The sequence below is a fragment of the Chroicocephalus ridibundus genome, chromosome 9 (assembly GCF_963924245.1).
Source record: "Chroicocephalus ridibundus chromosome 9, bChrRid1.1, whole genome shotgun sequence".
NCBI lineage: Eukaryota > Metazoa > Chordata > Aves > Charadriiformes > Laridae > Chroicocephalus > Chroicocephalus ridibundus.
In genome coordinates, this window is record NC_086292.1 from 28,827,309 (window position 1) to 28,847,276 (window position 19,968).

Genomic DNA, 19,968 nt, shown 5'->3' on the forward strand with positions numbered 1-19,968 from the left:
TGCAAAGCTGCTCAGCCTGCCTGTGGTGCTTATACTTGGCTGCCACGTGGAGTGGGGGTGTGAGATTTGATGCTGCCTGGCTTGGTCAGGACGTAGGGTTTCAATTCCAGAGACATCTCTCTCTGCAGAATTTGTCACTTTACATTGGTCACAGACTCTTCTCCTGCCTTTTTCTTATCTGGTTTTAGCTCTATGATGGATGAGTCATATTTCGGAGGCCTGCTGGAGTGGGTCAGGTGTCTGTTCTTTTCTTGGACACAGGATGAATTTTTTTCTTCTGTTCGTAGAAAGGACTTTAACAGTATGAGGACTGTGAAAGGCCTTCATTTTCTGGAGAAATTAAAGGATTTCGGTCAGACCAGAAGCCTTGAGAGCACTCAGCCAGCGTGGAGGGACATGAAGAGGACTGCCCTCATGGAGGCTTCTTGCTGTTAGATCAGCTGGGGAGAAGCAGCATCCGGCCCCTGTGCTCTGGGTCAGACTTGCAGATCGCGTATGTTTCATGGCTCTGTGTACGACAACAGAAATGCTCTGCTCAGTAATGTGGCTGGGGAGAGAGGGGACAGAGAACTTCCTCATCTCTCAGGGTTTGAAGCTGTGCTGGAGAGAGTGCTGTTAGCAATGGTTCCTCTTTAGAAACACTGTCCTTCCTTCTGCTCCTAACGACGCCAATATTTTTTCCAAATATTAGCTCTTCAAACATCAAATACAGGGTTTCTGAGATGCCAGTAGAGGACTGTGCAGGAGGGCAAATGGTGGTACTTGATGTGGCACATAGAGATTGGAGGATGTTGGCCTTGTGGTGAGGTAACACATCGGAGTCTTCCTTTCTTTTATTTGAAGCAAAAATAGAGGTGCTATGAAACCACAGATAAGGCTCCTGAACTGCTTGACAGGCAGAGAAGTTGTAAAATAATCTTGAAAAAATTCCCCTCCCCATTTTTTCTCACATCCATTCAAGTTCTTTCAGTAGAAACTTCAAACAAACTGCTTCAGTTATGCTGAGTTTTATTTTGCAGAGATGCCTTAGTAGGCATGTCTACTTTGACTGAAGGAAAGCGCAAATACGATCACTTTTTCTCCTTTTCAGTTCCGCAACCTCTAAAGGGCATTTTGCAGAATATTCAGTCATCTTAATATTTTCTTTGGACCCATTTCCCAACTTATGAGCTTTTGGGTTGGTTTTGTTGGTTTTTAGGTTTGGTTGCCTGCGTCCAAGAAAGTGCAGAGCTGGAAGCAGGGAAGTGCTGTGGATTAAATAAGAGGTGCAATGATCCAGGCTCTGTGGACTAACAGATTCCTTGAAGAATTGACACTGGAGAGCTAGCAGTGTCTCTGGTGGCACAGGGATTGGCTCCAGGAGCATACAGAGGGCAGCCACTGTCCTGTAACAGTGCGTCTCTTCCCAGTGTGTGCCTGGTAGCTATCAGAAAATAATTTGTTGTTGATCCTCTGTTATTTCCCAGGGTATCTTTAGCACACTACCATGGCAAGAGAGAATACCAATGACTTCCTTTTGGAAGCACTGGAGGACCTTACGCTGGATATGTTTGAGAAGTTTAAGTATAAATTATCATATATTGATTATGATGAGATGGCCAATATCTCCAAGTACTTGCTCAAGAAAGCCAACGATCCAGTTAAACTTGCAGACTACATCTGTGACCACTATGGAGCCGACCTTGCTGTGGATGTAGCTATCTATGTGCTTGAACGGATCAACCAAAGAGACACTGCAGCTAAACTCAAACAGGAGAAAGCAAAAGGTAAAGGAACTTCAGTTACTGGCACTTTTGTATCCTTCTTTTTGATTGTTCCTAGAAAATATGTAGGAGAACCTTCATCAAATCGAGAGACAGCGGACTTCAATCCCCTGAGGAAGTCTGAAAAGCCCAAGGACCCCAGGGTGTTGCCTCCTTTACACCGGGAATTGCATGGATCTCCCCCTGTCATTGGTCTTCCTGCTCATTTAGGTGACTGCTGCCACAGTGGCTGCACACTCTGCAGGACCACCTGCTCCTGGCCTACGATGTAAGGATACGAGGGTCTCCAGAGACACTTGCTCTGCTGTCTTGTCTGCTCTGTCTTGCTCAAGCTATTTTAGGGGAGTTTCTAAAGGCAGAGACACCAAGAGGACTGTTGTGCTCCTCACCTGACACACATCACTGACAGTCTCTGTACTACTCTCCTAACAGCTACATATAATGTCTCCTTCGGCCCTGAGGCCCCGTCCATCCCCTGCTTCATTAGCCCAAGGTACTTCTCATTGGCATAGATGTGTTTGGGTTTTATCGCCTACACACTCCACCTGCTAGCAGGAAGTGTATGATCACAGCCACAGTCCTAAAGACCCAGCAGGGTCAGAAGGAAAATAAGCAAGTAGCTGTTATACGCCTGGGGGGGAGCGTACTGCTATAGAGGTCAGTAATAGAAACTGGTTCTTAGCACTATTTTCAAGTTCCACTGAGGCGTGATTGCATTTCAGCGATGGGTGAAAGGTGTTTCAGACTTTTTTCAGCTCGGCATCAATAACAGAATTGGAAGAACAAGGTCTATTGAATAATCCAGAGATCCTTTAAAATGAAAGACATGACGTATACTCAAAGTACAATAATTTTCTGACAGAAGTGTTTTAATTTTAGCAGGAGAATGAACATTTACTTTCATTTCAAATTCTTTTATTGCATATCCTTGATTTAGATTACAAGATGAAGTACAGAGAACATGTACAAAAGAATTACCACTGGATAAAAGACATGAACGCTTGTATTGGTGAGACGGTGGCTCTGAACTCCAGATATACAAGGCTGGTTCTTGTTAGTGGACATCACCATGAAAAAAAGAAAGAACATGAAATCACGGCTGTGGGACGGAGACATGCAGAAATCATGCAGGAACAAATGAATTCTTCCATTTCTATAAGTGATCTGTTTAAACCTGACAGGGATAGACAGGCACCAAAGACTGTCGTGATACTGGGAGCTGCAGGAATTGGGAAGACAATGACAGTAAGAAAGATTTTGCTGGACTGGGCATCAGAAAGACTCTATAGACAGTTTGACTATGTTTTCTACATACATTTTTGGGAGGGTAATCTTCTTAAAGCTGAGGGAAGTTTGACTGACATGATCACCAAATGCTGTCCCAGTGATAATCCACCTGGAGATCTTGAGGAGACCAGAAAAAACTTCCTGCTTGTCATCGATGGCTTTGATAAACTGAGGTTTTCTTTGGACAGGCCACAGAATGACCTGTGCTCTGATCCCTGGGAGGTAAAGCCAGTGGAAATCATCCTGAGCAGTTTATTTAGGAAAATCCTTCTCCCTGAATGCTCCCTGTTGATCATTAACAAGACCAGCTGCCCTGCAGAAGCTGCAACAGTGCTTGGTGTGTGAACGCTCTGCTGAGATACTGGGATTTTCAGAAGTTGATAAGGAGGAATATTTCCACAAGTTTTTTGAAAATAAGGAAGAGGGAAGGAAGGCCTTTCAGTTCGTTAAAGGAAATGAAATGGTCTTCACCATGTGCCTTGTCCCCATCATGTGCTGGATTGTCTGTACTGTTATAAAACAACAGCTTGAAAGTGGTGAAGATCTTGCACAAACTGCCAAGACAATTACAGAAATATATCTCCTTTATGTTTCTATCTTACTAAAATCTCTGAGCAGTAAGTTGAAACAGAACTTGCACATTATCCTCAAAAGACTTTGTTGCCTGCCTGCTGATGGGATCTGGCAGCAGAGAGTCCTCTTTGTGGAGGAGGCAATCAAGGAATTCTTGTTAAATCAGACAGACACTCTCCCACTTTTTTTGAATGAGAGCACTCTTCAGAAGGGCATTGCTTGTGGAAGCGCCTACAGTTTCATTCATCTGAGTGTCCAAGAGTTTTTTGCATCTCTGTTCTATGTAATTAAAGATGATGGCGAAACAAGAGATAAGCAAGAAGATCCTAAGAGGGATGTGAAAAAATTGTTAGAAAACTATGCAAACTCAAGACATGATTTCATGTTAACTGTGTGGTTCTTATCTGGGCTCTTAAATAAGGAACGAAGAAATGCTTTGGAAAAAGAAACAGGGTGCAAAATGTCTCCTGAAATTAAGGAAGAGTTATTAATGTGGCTTCAAACTAGCCAAAAATCAGCCTTAGCTGTTAATGCAGAAAAAAGAGCAATGATTCATGATTTGGAGGCTTGCCACTCTTTGTATGAAACCCAAGATGAAAGTTTTGTGAAAACTGTGTTGGGTTATTTCATCGGACTATATCTACGAGACATCAATTTCACACAATTAGATCAAACAGTTCTTTCATTCTGTATAAAAAAGTGGCCTAAACTGGAGTCACTTGTCGTGGGCTATTGCTCCTTTATCTCAGAAGATCATGAAGAGCGTTCAGACCAACAGCCAGCAAAGCTGTTGCATCTGTAAGTAAAATCCTAGATCCCTCGCTTGCAAATTGTCTTAGCAACTGAAAGAGTTTTAGTAACCAAGAAATGACTGGCTTACCTACCAAAAAATTAAGGCTAAACTTTTCATAAAGTGAAGGTGCAATGATGGAAGCTGCTTTGTGATGAGCCTAGCGGGCTGTTGCACTAGTAATTACTGGGGATGTGAGTCAGTTCAAGAGTAAGCAGGCAAATACAAGAGCACGTGTCATCTAAGTGTCTAAGTTCCCATTGTAATCAAAGAAGACCAGAGCCCAGATCATCATTCAGATAGTCACCTGCTGGCTGGCTGGTCAAGTGAGATCCCTCTGTAGCCACCACTGACTGAACTTAGGAGAAAACTACTGAATGTGGTGGAACTCTTGAACTGTCTGGCTTCCTTGTACGCACTGACTTAGGAGGCATCAGCCTCAAATACAGTCCCACACAAATGCAATCCCATGCAGGGTGTAATAAATAGAATCATGTTTGTTAATCAAATCGGGCTTTCTTAAAGGCTGGTGAAAAATTACAATGTTTCGACTCTTCACATACTTAAATCGCAGGCATCCAGTGTGCTATCTGGTGCACTTTGACACCTCAAGGCCTAAATCACAGGCATCCGGTGTGCTGTCTGGGGCGCTTTGACACCTCAAGGCCTAAATCACAGGCATCTGGTGTGCTTTAACACTTCAAAGGGAAGAGCTAAGTTGTGCGATAAGCTGAAAAGAGTCTCCCCAAGGACACTGATAAAGATGAGGAGCCTTCAGCCTCACGACCACCAGGAGGCGGGACAAGACCGACCCCCTAGCAACACGTCGCTCAGACACAGAATATACCAGGATTGACACATATACGGGAACCAGAAGAGTATATAAACAGCTACTTTCGTGAAGTGGGCGTGCGCTGTTGGCAGAGCAAAGACTCCCCGGCCGCCCAGCGCTGTTTTGCTTGCTGCTGCTTGCTTAATAAACTAATTTGATTAATTGGACTGGTTCCTGTCAATTATTGGGCCACAATCTATGGCAAATTTGGTGCCGTGACTCGGAGAGAGGCAATTTGGCTGTAAACCTCACGGGGAGGCGCCCCGCTGAGTAAGCGGCCCCTGTTGGGGGTTTTTACACCCAAAACCTCTACCGACGAACTCGAAATTCGGCAGCAAGCAAATAAAAGCCGGCAACCCCGTAAACTTTGTGCACGAAGACCCGAACGAAGACTCAGGAGTGAATAAGTATAGGCCGGTGATCCGTTCGGTTGGGGTTGGGTATCCTGGAGTGTGCCTGTGTGAGACGTCCACTTGAGGACGAAGCAAGTGCGGACCCCTTATAGTGCGGTTCCCATCTCCCGCAAGAGACTGGGCCACGAACAGGGGGAAAAGATTGTGTGTGTGTGTGAAGGCACTCCGGAAGATGGGACAGAAGAAAAGCAAGCCTTCTAATCCCATGGGTGGGTCGGTGCCTAAGGTTAGGTTACCCCAGATACCGCCAGACAGTCTGTTAGGATTAATGATTAAATATTGGGATGATTACCCTTCTAGGCAGGGTAAGGATAAAGCAAAAATGATATGTTATTGTATGGAAGTTTGGGGTGGGAAACAAATTAGAAGTGACCACCTGTATTGGCCCATTTTTGGGTCCTTTGAAGATTGGATATGCCAGGCTTTACATATTTATGTTAATTCTAAGGAACCCTTTAGCCTGGAGGAGAGTGAATATGCACACTTGTGGATAAGATCAGAGACTAGAGTAAATCTATATCACTTGAGAGAGAAGAAACAGGGGGGTAGGAAAAAACCCAATTTGTAGCTAAATCATGGACGGACATTAGAAAGAAGCTGGAGAAAGTGGAGGATTGGCAGGATAAGGGTTTGGATGAATTGTTAAGGGAAGCCCAGAAAGTGTATGTCCGCAGGGAGGAGGAAATACATAAGAAACAAGCCAGAATGTTGGTAGCTGCAGTCAGAGAAGGGCAAAGGACGTCAACCCCTGGAAAAGGGTTTGAAGCTCGCCAGATAAGACAGGAGACCCGAAAACCTTTAAGAGGGAGAGAATGGGGAACTGTGGTTTGTTTTTATTGTGGAGGAAAAGGGCATGTTAAAAAGGACTGCAGAAAGAGAATGATGGATGAGAAAATGTTCAAAGACTAGGGGTGTCAGGGGCTCTATTTGCTGGGAACCCGAGAAAAAAAAAAAAAAAAAAAAAAAAGCAGAACCCTTGATAAAACTAAAAGTGGGTCCCCAGCAACAAGAAATTGAGTTCCTAGTGGACTCGGGAGCAGAAAGATCTACCGTTCAAAAATTGCCCCAAGGATGTAAAATATCCTCGGCGACTATACAGGTTATTGGAGCAAAAGGAGAACCTTTTGGAGTACCCGTAATAAAGGATGTGTTTTTTGAAACCCATTCTAAGGTAGGGATGGGGTCCCTGCTACTCATGCCTGAAGCAGACTATAATTTATTGGGCCGAGATTTGATGACTGAATTAGGAATTGGCTTAGAAGTAAAAAATGAAACACTAAAAAAATTAAACTGTGTCCCTTACAAGTAAGAGATGAAGAGAAAATAAATCCTGAAGTCTGGTACACCCCGGAAACAGTAGGTAAGTTAGATATTGAACCCTTTTCAGTAACAATAAGGAACCCAGAAATACCAATCAGAATAAAACAATACCCCCTTCCTAGAGAAGGGAGGCTAGGTTTGAAACCTGAGATCCAAAGATTACTTGAAAAGGGGTTGCTAGAACCCTGTATGTCTCCTTTTAATACTCCCATCCTGCCTGTAAAAAAAAAAAAAAAAAAAAGCCGTATGGAAAATATAGGTTAGTACATGACTTATGAGAAATTAACCAGAGAACAATAGCTAGATTCCCAGTGGTGGCGAATCCACACGCACTCCTGAGTCAAATAGGGCCCGATAATCAATGGTATAGTGTAACAGATCTGAAGGATGCATTCTGGGCATGCCCTCTCAAAGAAGATTGCCGTGATTACTTTGCTTTTGAATGGGAAGACCCAGATAACCATCGGAAACAACAATTACGGCGGACGGTATTGCCCCAAGGGTTTACCGAATCTCCGAACTTGTTCGGACAAGCCTTAGAACAAATCCTGAAGGGGTATGAGTTAAGTGAAGGAGTCACACTGGTCCAATATGTGGATGATTTGCTCCTAGCTGGTGATAGCGAAGAAAAAGTGAGGCAGGAAAGTATTAAGTTACTAAAATTTTTGAGTTTACAAGGATTGAAGGTATCAAAATCAAAACTACAATTTGTTGAGAAAGAAGTAAAATATCTGGGACACAGACTAAGCAAGGGAACTAAGAAATTAGACCCCGAAAGGGTGAATGGCATATTGTCGTTACCGGCTCCTAGAACTAAAAGACAGGTTAGGCAATTATTAGGTCTCTTTGGCTATTGCAGGCAATGGATTGAGAACTATAGCAAAAAGGTGAAGTTCCTCTATACCAAATTAACTAAGGATGGATTATTGAAATGGTCAGAGGATGATGATAAACAATTAGAAACACTAAAAACTGATTTAGTAAATGCCCCAGTTTTGAGCCTGCCAGATGTAAAGAAACCATTTTATCTATTTATCAATGTTGATGAAGGGACCGCATTTGGAGTATTAGCACAAGAAAGGGCAGAAAGAAAGAAACCTGTGGGATACTTATCTAAACTCCTGGACCCCGTAAGTAGGGGTTGGCCTACCTGCCTTCAAGCGGTAGTAGCTGCAGCCCTTTTGGTAGAGGAAGCCCATAAAATTACCTTTGGAGGAGAATTGAGGGTATTATCACCTCACAACTTCAGGGGAATTTTGCAACAAAAAGCTGACAAATGGATAACAGACGCCCGGCTCCTAAAATATGAAGGCATCCTAATCTCCTCTCCCAAACTGGAACTCGAGGTAACAAGCGTGCAGAATCCAGCACAGTTTTTGTATGGGGAGCCGAGTGACAAAATAAATCATGATTGTCTTTACAACATTGAGGAGCAAACAAAAATCAGACCAGATTTAGATGAGGAAGAACTTGGAGAAGGAGAAAAGCTATTTGTAGATGGATCATCCCGGGTAGTTGAAGGAAAGAGAAAATCAGGATTTGCAATCATTGATGGAAAAACATTTAGTGTAATAGAATCAGGACCTCTGAGTCCTAGTTGGTCTGCACAGGCTTGTGAACTATATGCTGTATTAAGAGCCTTGCAACTTTTAAAAGGTAAAATTGGAACCATATATACGGATTCAAAATATGCCTTTGGCGTAGTGCATACTTTTGGAAAAAATTTGGGAAGAAAGGGGTTTAATAAATTCTCAAGGAAAAGGATTAATACACCAGGAATTAATAATCCAGGTCTTACAAGCATTACGAGGACCAGCGGGAATAGCCGTAGTACATTTAAAAGGACACCAAAAAGGATTAAGCCCATTAGTCAGAGGAAACAATCTTGCTGATCAAGAAGCAAAAAGAGCGGCATTAATGGTGATCCAGACTAAAAGAACTCGGGAGGACTGTATAACTTGTGGAAAGGAATCAGACGAATTCCCATGTTATGAGTGTTGGAAGGATTTTGGAATCGATGCAGTCCCTTGCAGATGTCTAATTTATAATGAGTGTGACAACCCCAAGTATAGCCATTGCCATCTACACGGAAAAATTCACTCAATCCTGAGTTTTACAGTGCAGGAAAAAAATAAGCTGACTCAGATGGGAATCAGGGAGACAGAAAAAGGAAAGTGGAAACTCCCGGATGGCCGGGAAGTTCTCCCAAAACCTCTGGCTTTGAAAATCATGCAAAAATTCCATGAGAACACCCATTGGGGAACTCAGGCCTTAGTGGATCAGTTTGCCACAAAGTATATGTGCATTGGTGTATACAATATAGCAAAGAGAATAGTTAGCGAATGTATGACATGCAAAAGGGTCAATAAACATCAGTTAAGGGAAAAAGCCCTGGGGGGAGAGAACTGGCTCACAGACCATTTGCTAAAATCCAGCTAGACTTCACTGAACTTCCAAAGGTGGGACGATATAAATACTTATTAGTAATCATAGACCACCTAACCCATTTTGTGTAAGCATTCCCGACAGCTAGAGCCACCGCTCAAACCGTAGTGAAGACTTTGCTGGAAAATATAATCCCTAGGTATGGATCCATTGAGGTAATAGACTCTGATAGGGGCTCCCATTTTGTTTCAAAAATAGCAAGGGAAGCTCTCTCCTCTTTGGGGGCAAAATGGGAATATCATACTCCCTGGCATCCACAAAGCTCGGGAAAGGTAGAAAGAGTAAATGGGGAAATAAAGAAACAGCTCACAAAATTGATGTTAGAAACTAAGATGTCATGGGTAAAGTGCCTCCCCTTAGCACTATTGAATATAAGAACGCAGCCCCGAACTGATGTAGGAATTTCCCCCTTTGAAATGTTGTATGGGATGCCATACGATTTAGAAATTCCGCAGGACCACCCCCAACTTGAAAATTCACAAATTAGACCTTATATAATTCAACTCATGGCTAGGAGAGTAAAGCTGCGGAATGAGGGCTTAGTAGTACAGAGACCCCCCTTGGATGTAGCCATGCATAACATAAAGCCAGGAGACAAAGTGCTAATCAAATCATGGAAAGAGTCCCCATTAACCCGTTGGGAAGGGCCCTACCTCGTTTTACTCACCACAGAAACAGCCATCCAGACAGCAGAGAGAGGCTGGACTCATGCGAGCCGCGTAAAAGGACCATTAAAAGACTATTATTGGGAAGTGACAAGCCCGCCTGGAGATCTGAAGATTGCCTTCAGGAGGTTGTAAATGGACACACATATAACTGTGGTACAAGTGAGCGACTACAGCATATCGGTGGGGTACGGTTACGGTGATACAGGGGACATAAGAATCAAGTGTGACATTCTGAGCTGTAATTGTTATCCTTTTTATTTGTTTTATTTGTAAAGGGTGTTGAGAATGGAGGGGGACCCATTGCCGTTACGGGATACCCCCTCGAGGGGTTTGCCAACCTTGTGGGGACAAAGAGCGTGAGCTCACCAAATTGGCTCTAGACATAAAAATATTTAATGGTGAAATCCAGGAGCAATCTAGTGAATGGCGGGAGATATTTGCACGGGGTATTAAACCCGAGTACTATTGCTATCATCCTAGCGAACCTGCTCCATTAGTAATTGACATTATTAAAGTGTGTTGTCGCAAGACACTTAAAGGGGTTCAGTGCGATTCACCTGAAATGCACAGAAGCAAGCGACTAAAAATTGCATTTATTCTCCTGAAGACTACCCCTGCTGCCGAGAAGATGATACCCCTCGTGGCTCGAAGCAACCGAGTCGACGAGCGAGGCAGAGGAGTAAAAAGCTGTGGAGAACAGAACCCAAAGAGTGGGAGTGTACAAAGACACTGGGAGGACTGCCTCAGTGTTAACCAAGGGAATCGCACGAAATGCCCCGGGAGGAGTGATAGCACTGAAAAGGACTGGGTAATTGGAGTGAGTGTTCAAACTAAACTTATTAACCGGCCGGGTTTCCACCCTTCTCGCCACACTCTAATTTTAATTTTACTAAATCTTGTAGGTGTCTTATTGTTTGCACAGCAAGGGGGGTTGTGTGTTGCTCTGGATGAGGAATGCTGCGTATATGCAGATCACACTGGAGTAGTTAGAGACACCATGACAAAACTACCAGAAGGATTAGAAAAAAAGAAAGAAAGAAAGAAAGAGAAGCACAGCAAAATTGGTATGAATCTTGGTTCATTTATTCTCCATGGATGACTACGCTATTGTCTACCATCGCGGGACCTATGATACTATTAATTTTGGGATTAACATTTGGCCCTTGTATATTGAACAAAGTAATTGAAATTGTAAAGGGCAGACTGGAAGCTGCCCATTTAATGCTTCTCAGGGCTAAATACGAGTCATTAGATAAGGAACCAGCAATAGAAGAAACATTAGCTTTAAGTCACGCTGAACTCCAAAGATTTGATGAACAAAATGGTAAATAAAAAAAAAAAAAAAAAGGGGGGGGGGGATTGTAATAAATAGAATCATGTTTGTTAATCAAATCGGGCTTTCTTAAAGGCTGGTGAAAAATTACAATGTTTCGACTCTTCACATACTTAAATCGCAGGCATCCAGTGTGCTATCTGGTGCACTTTGACACCTCAAGGCCTAAATCACAGGCATCTGGTGTGCTTTAACACTTCAAAGGGAAGAGCTAAATTGTGCGATAAGCTGAAAAGAGTCTCCCCAAGGACACTGATAAAGATGAGGAGCCTTCAGCCTCACGACCACCAGGAGGCGGGACAAGACCGACCCCCTAGCAACACGTCGCTCAGACACAGAATATACCAGGATTGACACATATACGGGAACCAGAAGAGTATATAATCAGCTACTTTCGGGAAGTGGGCGTGCGCTGTTGGCGGAGCAAAGACTCCCCAGCCGCCCAGCGCTGTTTTGCTTACTGCTGCTTGCTTAATAAACTAATTTGATTAATTGGACTGGTTCCTGTCAATTATTGGGCCACAATCTATAACACCTTCCCCTCAGGAGAGCCCCAGCGTGGCGTCCTGAGCTGTGCACAGGAAAAGCCGTGTGTCAGCTGGGGGTCCCAGCTCAGGGTGTTTCCTCTCCTGACCTGAGCACAGCATTGGCTTAGCTGCCAGTGGCTCTGGAAACAGGCACGTGGCTTGCGGGGCAGGATGCAGCCCCTTGGAGGTGGAGCGTGGAAGATGGCCAAAGGGATGGGACCTGGGGGAATCTTCTGCTACTGTGGGAGCCACCTGAGACACATGCAGGCACCTGCCTGAGCTGGCTGGGGTGAGTTGTGCCTGCCTGGGCTGTCTGTAGTGTCACCCTGTCCCAGCCGAGCTTGTCTCATCCAGTCTTTCTACTGAGGGAAATCATAAAATCATGGAATGATTGTACCGCAGAGCTGATCCCAGTCACTGGAGATCCCTGGATGCCCTTGGGTTCCTCCTGCCGACTCCAGCACTGATCCTTTTGGAGGGGGAGCACTCAGCATCTCCTCCACAAAGCCCTTCCCGCTGCCCTGGCTTGTGCCTCTGAACAGCAGGAGCGGGCAGGATCCAGCCTCAAGCACCATTCCTGGACAGGGCTGTTGCGTGAAAGGGGCAAAGTGGTTTTGGCAGAAAATAAACCCCCTTGCGTTCTAACCCTCCTCACCGAGGTGGGAGGCTAGGTGTGGCTGGGTTTAAATACTGAGTGATGCCCAACTCAGCACTATCAGTCCAGTCACTTTTAATAGGTATTAAACTATTACGAATTGGATACACTAATAGTGGACTGCACCTTCAGGCTAGTGGTGCTCGTGAACTAGCACGGCCACTCTTGAGTCATTGGTCACGTTCAGTGAGAAACCGAAATGACTAGCTACTTAAACCAGTACAGTTTATTTAAACAACAGATATATAGGTTGTTAGGATTGCTGGTGATAAATACACTGTCTGCAAAGCATGTGCAAATGAAAGTATTGTTACATACCCAAAACATGTGACAAAGTTATAAACAATACAGCCTGGCTATAAATGTAGGAAAGAGATTCTCTAGAGAAATTTCTAAGTTTCCCGAGAAAGCACTCCGTATAATCTAAATCTTATCCAAAGGCCTCCCTATGTGGGGGAAGAAAGGCTCAGCCCGTCGACTGATCCCGGAAGTCAGTGATGGAATTCTCCGCGATGGTGTCTTCCCTGGGTATCCCCCCTCTCTCAGGCTATATTTATACTATTTGTTATCTTCAAGGTGGAGTCTGAGTGACTTTGCTCATACATACTTTTATTATGATTGGTGTAAAATTCTCTTGCCTCACAATTATAATGAGCAAAGTTCGCACAAAGGACAGCATTTCATCAAAATTTGACAAAATGTTGGCTCCGAGTATCGAGCAGGCAGCTAATTGTCAGCTAATGTGTTTCATGGTATCATCCCATTCCCGTATCTGCTATACATCATAAGGTAAAGCTGTGGAATAATTGCATCTCACCCTGTACCTCAGGTAGCTTCACAAGCGTCCTTATTGGGGAGCCACAGGTGGTATATTCTTCGTGACAGCTGTGGCTGTTTTCTACCTCAGAAGCCTCTTGATTTTATACTTTTCCTTAATGTGTGAACAATGCTGTACTTTTGTATTTTTAGCCAATTTAGTAATTATTCCACGGGGGCCACCACCAGTCTTCCCTCCAGCCAGTCCTCACCCTTCGGCCCTTCCCTTCTCGTCCACTTGCAGGGGGTCCGGATTCCCTCCCTCGGCTCCTTCGACACTGTCCGCCAGCGGATCCAGGTTGGAGACAGGGCCGTGACTATCCAGAGCCCCACGTTTCACCTGGCCACAAACCTTGCAGTTGGCCACAACCTGACGGATGACAAGGCCTACCTGCCCGGTAAGACGGCGGATTAAACCCCGGCTGGCTGCACAGTCATTGCATCCCTTCCCTGGATCCAAAATGCTTCCCGAAAGCATCTCCCCCTCTGCAGAGCAGGCCCAAAACTGGGGTTTCTCTGGGTGATGCCATGATTGTAATACGCAGCCCTTGGGAAATGCCTGCAGAAGCATACCACTGGCTGAGTGTCTCCATCCCTCTCCTGTGGTTTTCCAGGCAACAAGGAGGTGGAGCCCCTCGCATACGCCAAGGTGGCCGCGGCAGCCTCTATGTCTCGGGTGAAGGCGGAGGCCTGCATCCAAGGCGCCACTTCCCTCCTGTCCCACTGCCTGAGGAAGGGGGAGAACATCGCCCTTGTCCTGAGGGACGTAGGAGTGCTCCTCATCGAAGACAGGAGGGTAAAAATGAAGTATTTTTGCACCTTTCTGGAGAGGATGTTTGGGACGAAGAACTTGGCAATAGCTGGGTTTAAGGTGAGCGGTTTGGCTTCTCCACGGCCTGTGCCCCAGCACCGCTTGCATGTGACCCACCGCCAGCCCCTCGGGCCAGGCGAGAGCAACGGTCCCACCAACTCTCACTGCCTCGGGCTCCTCCAATATGAAATGCCTCAGCCATGCTGAGGACATCGTGGCATCTTTGTGCTCCTCCGTCACAGGTCCCCCAGCTGCTGGACATGGTGGTGTCCCAGGTGGTACCTCTGGCCTCCCTGACATTTTCTGGCCATGTCATCTTGGTTTCTCCAGGTTTGTACTGGAGTTTGTGCCCAACCCACCACCCAAGATTTCCACCTTGGGAAAAGTCCCTGGTGAGGAAAATCAGGGGAAAAAAGATGGTTTTCCAGCTCTCGGACAAGGCACGGAAGGACTGGAATCACTTATCCGGCTGCGGGGCTCCCGGCTCTCGGCCCTGTCCGCACTCGCAGCCCAGGCAGCGACAGCCAGCGCCTCTGCACTCAAAACCTGCTGAACAGGGGTTTTCGCCCCGGAACAAGCCCCAGGGATGCTGCATCACTCCACGTGGGGCACCTGGAGCGGGGGGAGGCTGTGTGTGTGTGACAGCAGCGAGTCCGATGGGGACCGACGAGGGAGGCTGGTGCCTTACCCATGACATAAAAATCGGTGATTTTTGCTTTTCTGCATGAAAATGGTTTGGTTTGGGTTTTTTTTCCTTCCCAGCTGCACAAATTCAGGTGGATTTGGCTTTCCCGACAGCCCCAAATTGGGATTTTTTTTCTCCCAAATTGTCGTTTTGCCCCCCAGGGCAGACCCAGGATCGGGGCCTTTGGGGTATTTTTGTGCCATGGTGGCAGCTCCCGCTCAGTGTGCGCGGCCCCGCGGGGGAAAGTCCCCGTTCGGAGGAATCGGCCCCAAATTGGGAGGGGAAAAAGGGGAAGGGGCAGCTTTGGAAAGCGCTTTCACGTCTTCAAGAGAGATTAGAGAGGAGGGTGAGTTTCTAAATCCTTTCTAGAAATAGGCTTTCTTTGCATTTTAAAAACCTTAGAGAACATAGACATTTACATTAACGGATCTGTTCACGTGCAGATGGATCAATTTAGCCAATATGTATTACCTGTTTACACTTAGACAGAATATCTGTTTAGACTCAGATGCATTTAGACTTCTATGTTAACACTTATTCTGTAGAACATGGATTTTGACATATATTTTGACACTTTAGTATCTTTTTATATATAAATAAGTATATATATTTATATATTTATAAAATATATTTCTATGTATTTTATATAGAAATAAATAAAGCTCCAATTGCATGCAGCCACCTGGGGCTCCCCCTGGACAGAAACCAAAGGTGTTTTGGCTCTGAGGGAAGGAGCTCCCATGCCTTCTGGCTGGCTGGGACCCCTCCAAGGTAGCAGCACAGGCCGGTTTGCCTCACCATGCCTCAGGGCCATGGGGACTCCCCACCCCGGGAATCACAGGCCTGTCAGTCTCACTTCAGTGCCTGGTGAAATTATGGAGAAGGATTTTCTGGAAGTTACTGGAAAACACCTGAGACACAGTGCAGTCCTTGGTCATAGCCAGCACAGGTTGACGAGGGGAAAGCCCTGCTTAGCCAACTCAGTTTCTTGTCTTGACCAGCTCACACGTGTAGTTGAGCAAGGAAAGCAAGTAGATGTGGTGTTTTGGACTTGACTGTCCCCTCTGCACTGAAGTGGTGCGGCCCCACCTCAAGCTCTGCGTGCAGTTTTGGGCGCCTCAATAGAAGAAGGACACCAAACTGTTAGAGTATGTCCAGAGGAGAGCGACCAAGATGGTGAGGGGGGACCTCATGGCAGTCTACAACTTCCTTAAGGCGGGCAGTGGAGGGGAGGCGCTGATCTCCTCTCTCTGGTGACCAGCGACAGGACACGAGGATATGGAATGAAGCTGCATCAGGGGAAGTTCAGACTGGACATTAGGAAAAGGTTCTTCACTGAGATGGTGGTCGGGCACTGGAGCAGGCTCCCCCGGGAAGTTTTCATGGCACCCAGGCTGTCAGATTCAGGGAGCGTCTGGACAGTGCTTGTAGTCATATGGTTTACTTTTAGGTCATCCTGCGGGGAGCAGGGAGTTGGACTCGGTGATCCTTATGGATCCCTTACAACTTGAGATATTCGATGATCATAGAGACCACACGTCCTCTCTGGCATTTCACAATCCTCATCGTACACATGGTTTTTTTCTTTCGATGCAGTCAGAATTCCCCCTCTCCCAGCTTATCCCCACTGGGTACTGAAAAGGCCCTGGGGCACCTCATTTGAAGCGCTCAAATGCAGCCACCCACGGCTCCTCCCGCTCAGAGCACCCAGGCGTGAGTGGACTGAGCCCCTGGTGTTCATGGCAACCGGGATTAAAATAAGAATTTTGCACAGTGTGGGAAGGCCGAGCGCGTCCCGACCGGCTGACTTACCAGAGCGGTCATTTTCCCTCTGTGCTGTCTGCTGGTTCCAGGAGAATGCAGAGGCTTACGGGGCTGACCAGCACGGGCGCATGTTACCTGGACATGGGACACGGAGGAAGGAGCCATGGGCTGGGCCCTGCCCCACCACGGGGCGCTGGCACAGGGGCAGTGGCAGCCCCACCACAGAGGGCAGCAGGGCAGTGGGTGCCTTGTCACCGTCACCAGCGAGTCAGCGGTGGCCGTGTCACAGTGGGCAGCGTGACCAGCAGTGGCCGTGTCACCGTGATGTCGCACTGGGCCTGTGACACGGCCGCACAGGGGTACAAAAGGGGCCGCAGGGCGGTGGGTCCTGCACCCTGGAGAGGCGTCCTTAGGACGAACAGGGATGAGCTCCCAAATGGCTGCTGCCACTATGGAGCAACCCGCCAAGGTGAGGCGGAGGAAGATGGACTTCTGGGATGGGATGGAGCACACCTTCCTGATGCCCAGCATAACCGCCAAAGGTACGGGCACCCACAGCCACTGCCGGAGAGTTTTCATGACCGACCGCTGCAGCGCTGCGTGGGCGAGATCAGCACTGCAGCCATCTCAGGGGTGTCTCCATCTGGGGCTGGGGACAGCAATGACACTTTACATCTACAACGCGCTACAGCTCAGGGCATGTTGGAGGGTTGAGAGCCGGTGGACATGGAGCATGACCTGGTTTTCCTTTGTTTTCCAGAGAAAAAGGCCATCTGGGATGCGGTGGCCAGCTACGTTGAAAAACAGCTCCTGCTGCGCAAGGTGGGGTGACACCCGCAACCTCCTCATCCACCCAGAGGGTGGGGGGTCCCCATGGCCCTGAGGCATGGCCTGCAGTTACTCTTCCCCTCCTCAGAAAGCAGGAAACCCACCCCAAAAATCCCCACCGGTGGGGCACACAGGGCTCATACTGTGGGGTATTACATGTGGTGGAATCCTAGGGTGGTCAGAGTTGGAAGTGACCTTAAAGATCATCTACTTCCAACCCCCCCACCATGAGCAGGGACCACTTTCACTAGACCAGGTTGCTCAAATCCCCATCCAACCTGGCCTTGAACACCTCCAGGGGTGGGGTGGGTTTGTAAGTGGTATTGTACCGCAAAGCTGATCCCGGTCACTGGAGACCCCTGGATGCCCTTGAGTTCCTCCTGCCCTGACTCCAGCACTGATCCTTTTGGAGGGGGAGCCCTCAGCGTCTCCTCCACAAAGCCCTTCCCGCTGCCCCGGCTTGTGCCTCTGAACAGCAGGAGCGGGCAGGATCCAGCCTCAAGCACCATCCCTGGACGGGGCCACCCCCAGCCTTCCCTCCAGCCAGTCCTCACCCTTCGGCCCTTCCCTTCTCGTCCACTTGCAGGGGGTCCGGATTCCCTCCCTCGGCTCCTTCGACACTGTCCGCCAGCGGATCCAGGTTGGAGACAGGGCCGTGACTATCCAGAGCCCCACGTTTCACCTGGCCACAAACCTTGCAGTTGGCCACAACCTGATGGATGACAAGGCCTACCTGCCCGGTAAGACGGCGGATTAAACCCCGGCTGGCTGCACAGTCATTGCATCCCTTCCCTGGATCCAAAATGCTTCCCGAAAGCAACTCCCCCTCTGCAGAGCAGGCCCAAAACTGGGGTTTCTCTGGGTGATGCCATGATTGTAATACGCAGCCCTTGGGAAATGCCTGCAGAAGCATACCACTGGCTGAGTGTCTCCATCCCTCTCCTGTGGTTTTCCAGGCAACAAGGAGGTGGAGCCCCTCGCATACGCCAAGGTGGCCGCGGCAGCCTCTATGTCTCGGGTGAAGGCGGAGGCCTGCATCCAAGGCACCACTTCCCTCCTGTCCCACTGCCTGAGGAAGGGGGAGAACATCGCCCTTGTCCTGAGGGACGTAGGAGTGCTCCTCATCGAAGACAGGAGGGTAAAAATGAAGTATTTTTGCACCTTTCTGGAGAGGATGTCTGGGACGAAGAACTTGGCAATAGCTGGGTTTAAGGTGAGCGGTTTGGCTTCTCCACGGCCTGTGCAGTCCCACAGCGGTGCCCCAGCACCGCTTGCATGTGACCCACCGCCAGCCCCTCGGGCCAGGCGAGAGCTACGGTCCTACCAACTCTCACTGCCTCGGGCTCCTCCAATATGAAATGCCTCAGCCATGCTGAGGACATCGTGGCATCTTTGTGCTCCTCCGTCACAGGTCCCCCAGCTGCTGGACATGGTGGTGTCCCAGGTGGTACCTCTGGCCTCCCTGACATTTTCTGGCCGTGTCATCATCTTTCCAGAGTGAGTACATCTGTGGAAGCAGCCTCTAGCTGCTCAGCTGTGGTCTGGTAGCGTTTGCTCCCTGTGACACAGCGGCACCAGGCAGCGACTGTCATGGATGTCCCCAGCCCGTGGTCACTCCTGTGAGGCAGATCTGATGGGAAAGATGGAGGACTTTAGGCGACACCTTCTTCCCATCATGGCCCGGACTTCTTCGCAGGGTTACTCCATTTCCCGGGGTGGTCCTCTGGGATGGGGTGTAGTCAGCTTGGGAAAAAAACATTTTTGTGTGCAATGCCAAAATCTGCTTGTGAGCAGGTGATGGCAGCAGGGGCTGATGGTGCCGTGGGTCATGCCCATGTCATCTTGTTTTCTCCAGGTTTGTACTGGAGTTTGTGCCCAAACCACCGCCCAAGGTTTCCACCTTGGCAAAAGTCCCTGGTGAGGAAAATCAGGAGAAAAAAGATGGTTTTCCAGCTCTCGGACAAGGCACAGAAGGTAAAGCTACTCCCGGCTCCTTTCCATACATAGCCAACCAGCTTCTGTGATATATTGGGCAAAATCCTTCGGCGATGATTGTCAAAAGACTCCAACTTGTGCCGAAGCTTCATGACAGCTTGGCGCAGCCTTTTTTGCTAACGACACTTTGGCTTCCATAGAACCGAACCCAAAGGTTGGGATGTGCCCAAGGGAACAGTGGGAGGATGACAATTCAAGGTCCCTGGGAAACGACCCCTCTGCAAGAGCCCCTGTCCCGTCACTGGCACCACCCAGCTCCTCCTCAGGGTGGCAGCATCTCAGCCAAGTTCTTCTGACAAGGTCTTTCTTTCCCAGTTCCAGTGAGGTTTCCTCAACTGTCCTCGCGCATTTATTCCATCTTGATGCGTAATAAAGCCCGACAGCTCCAGGCAATGGAGGAGACGGAGAAGAGGAAGCAGTCTCACATCAGGTGAGTCTGGAAGCTTAGGGCTGGCATCTGCAC

At 47.7% G+C, this 19,968-nt stretch overlaps 1 protein-coding gene across 1 annotated transcript; it reads left to right on the forward strand.

The window, feature by feature from the left end:
- The first annotated feature begins 1,486 nt into the window (after positions 1-1,486).
- LOC134520922 (NACHT, LRR and PYD domains-containing protein 3-like) lies at positions 1,487-5,722 on the forward strand. Its single transcript, XM_063346804.1, is given in 4 exon segments — positions 1,487-1,787; positions 2,701-3,344; positions 3,346-4,421; positions 5,581-5,722. Coding segments are annotated over 4 exon segments (2,163 nt in total).
- The last annotated feature ends 14,246 nt before the right edge of the window (positions 5,723-19,968 follow it).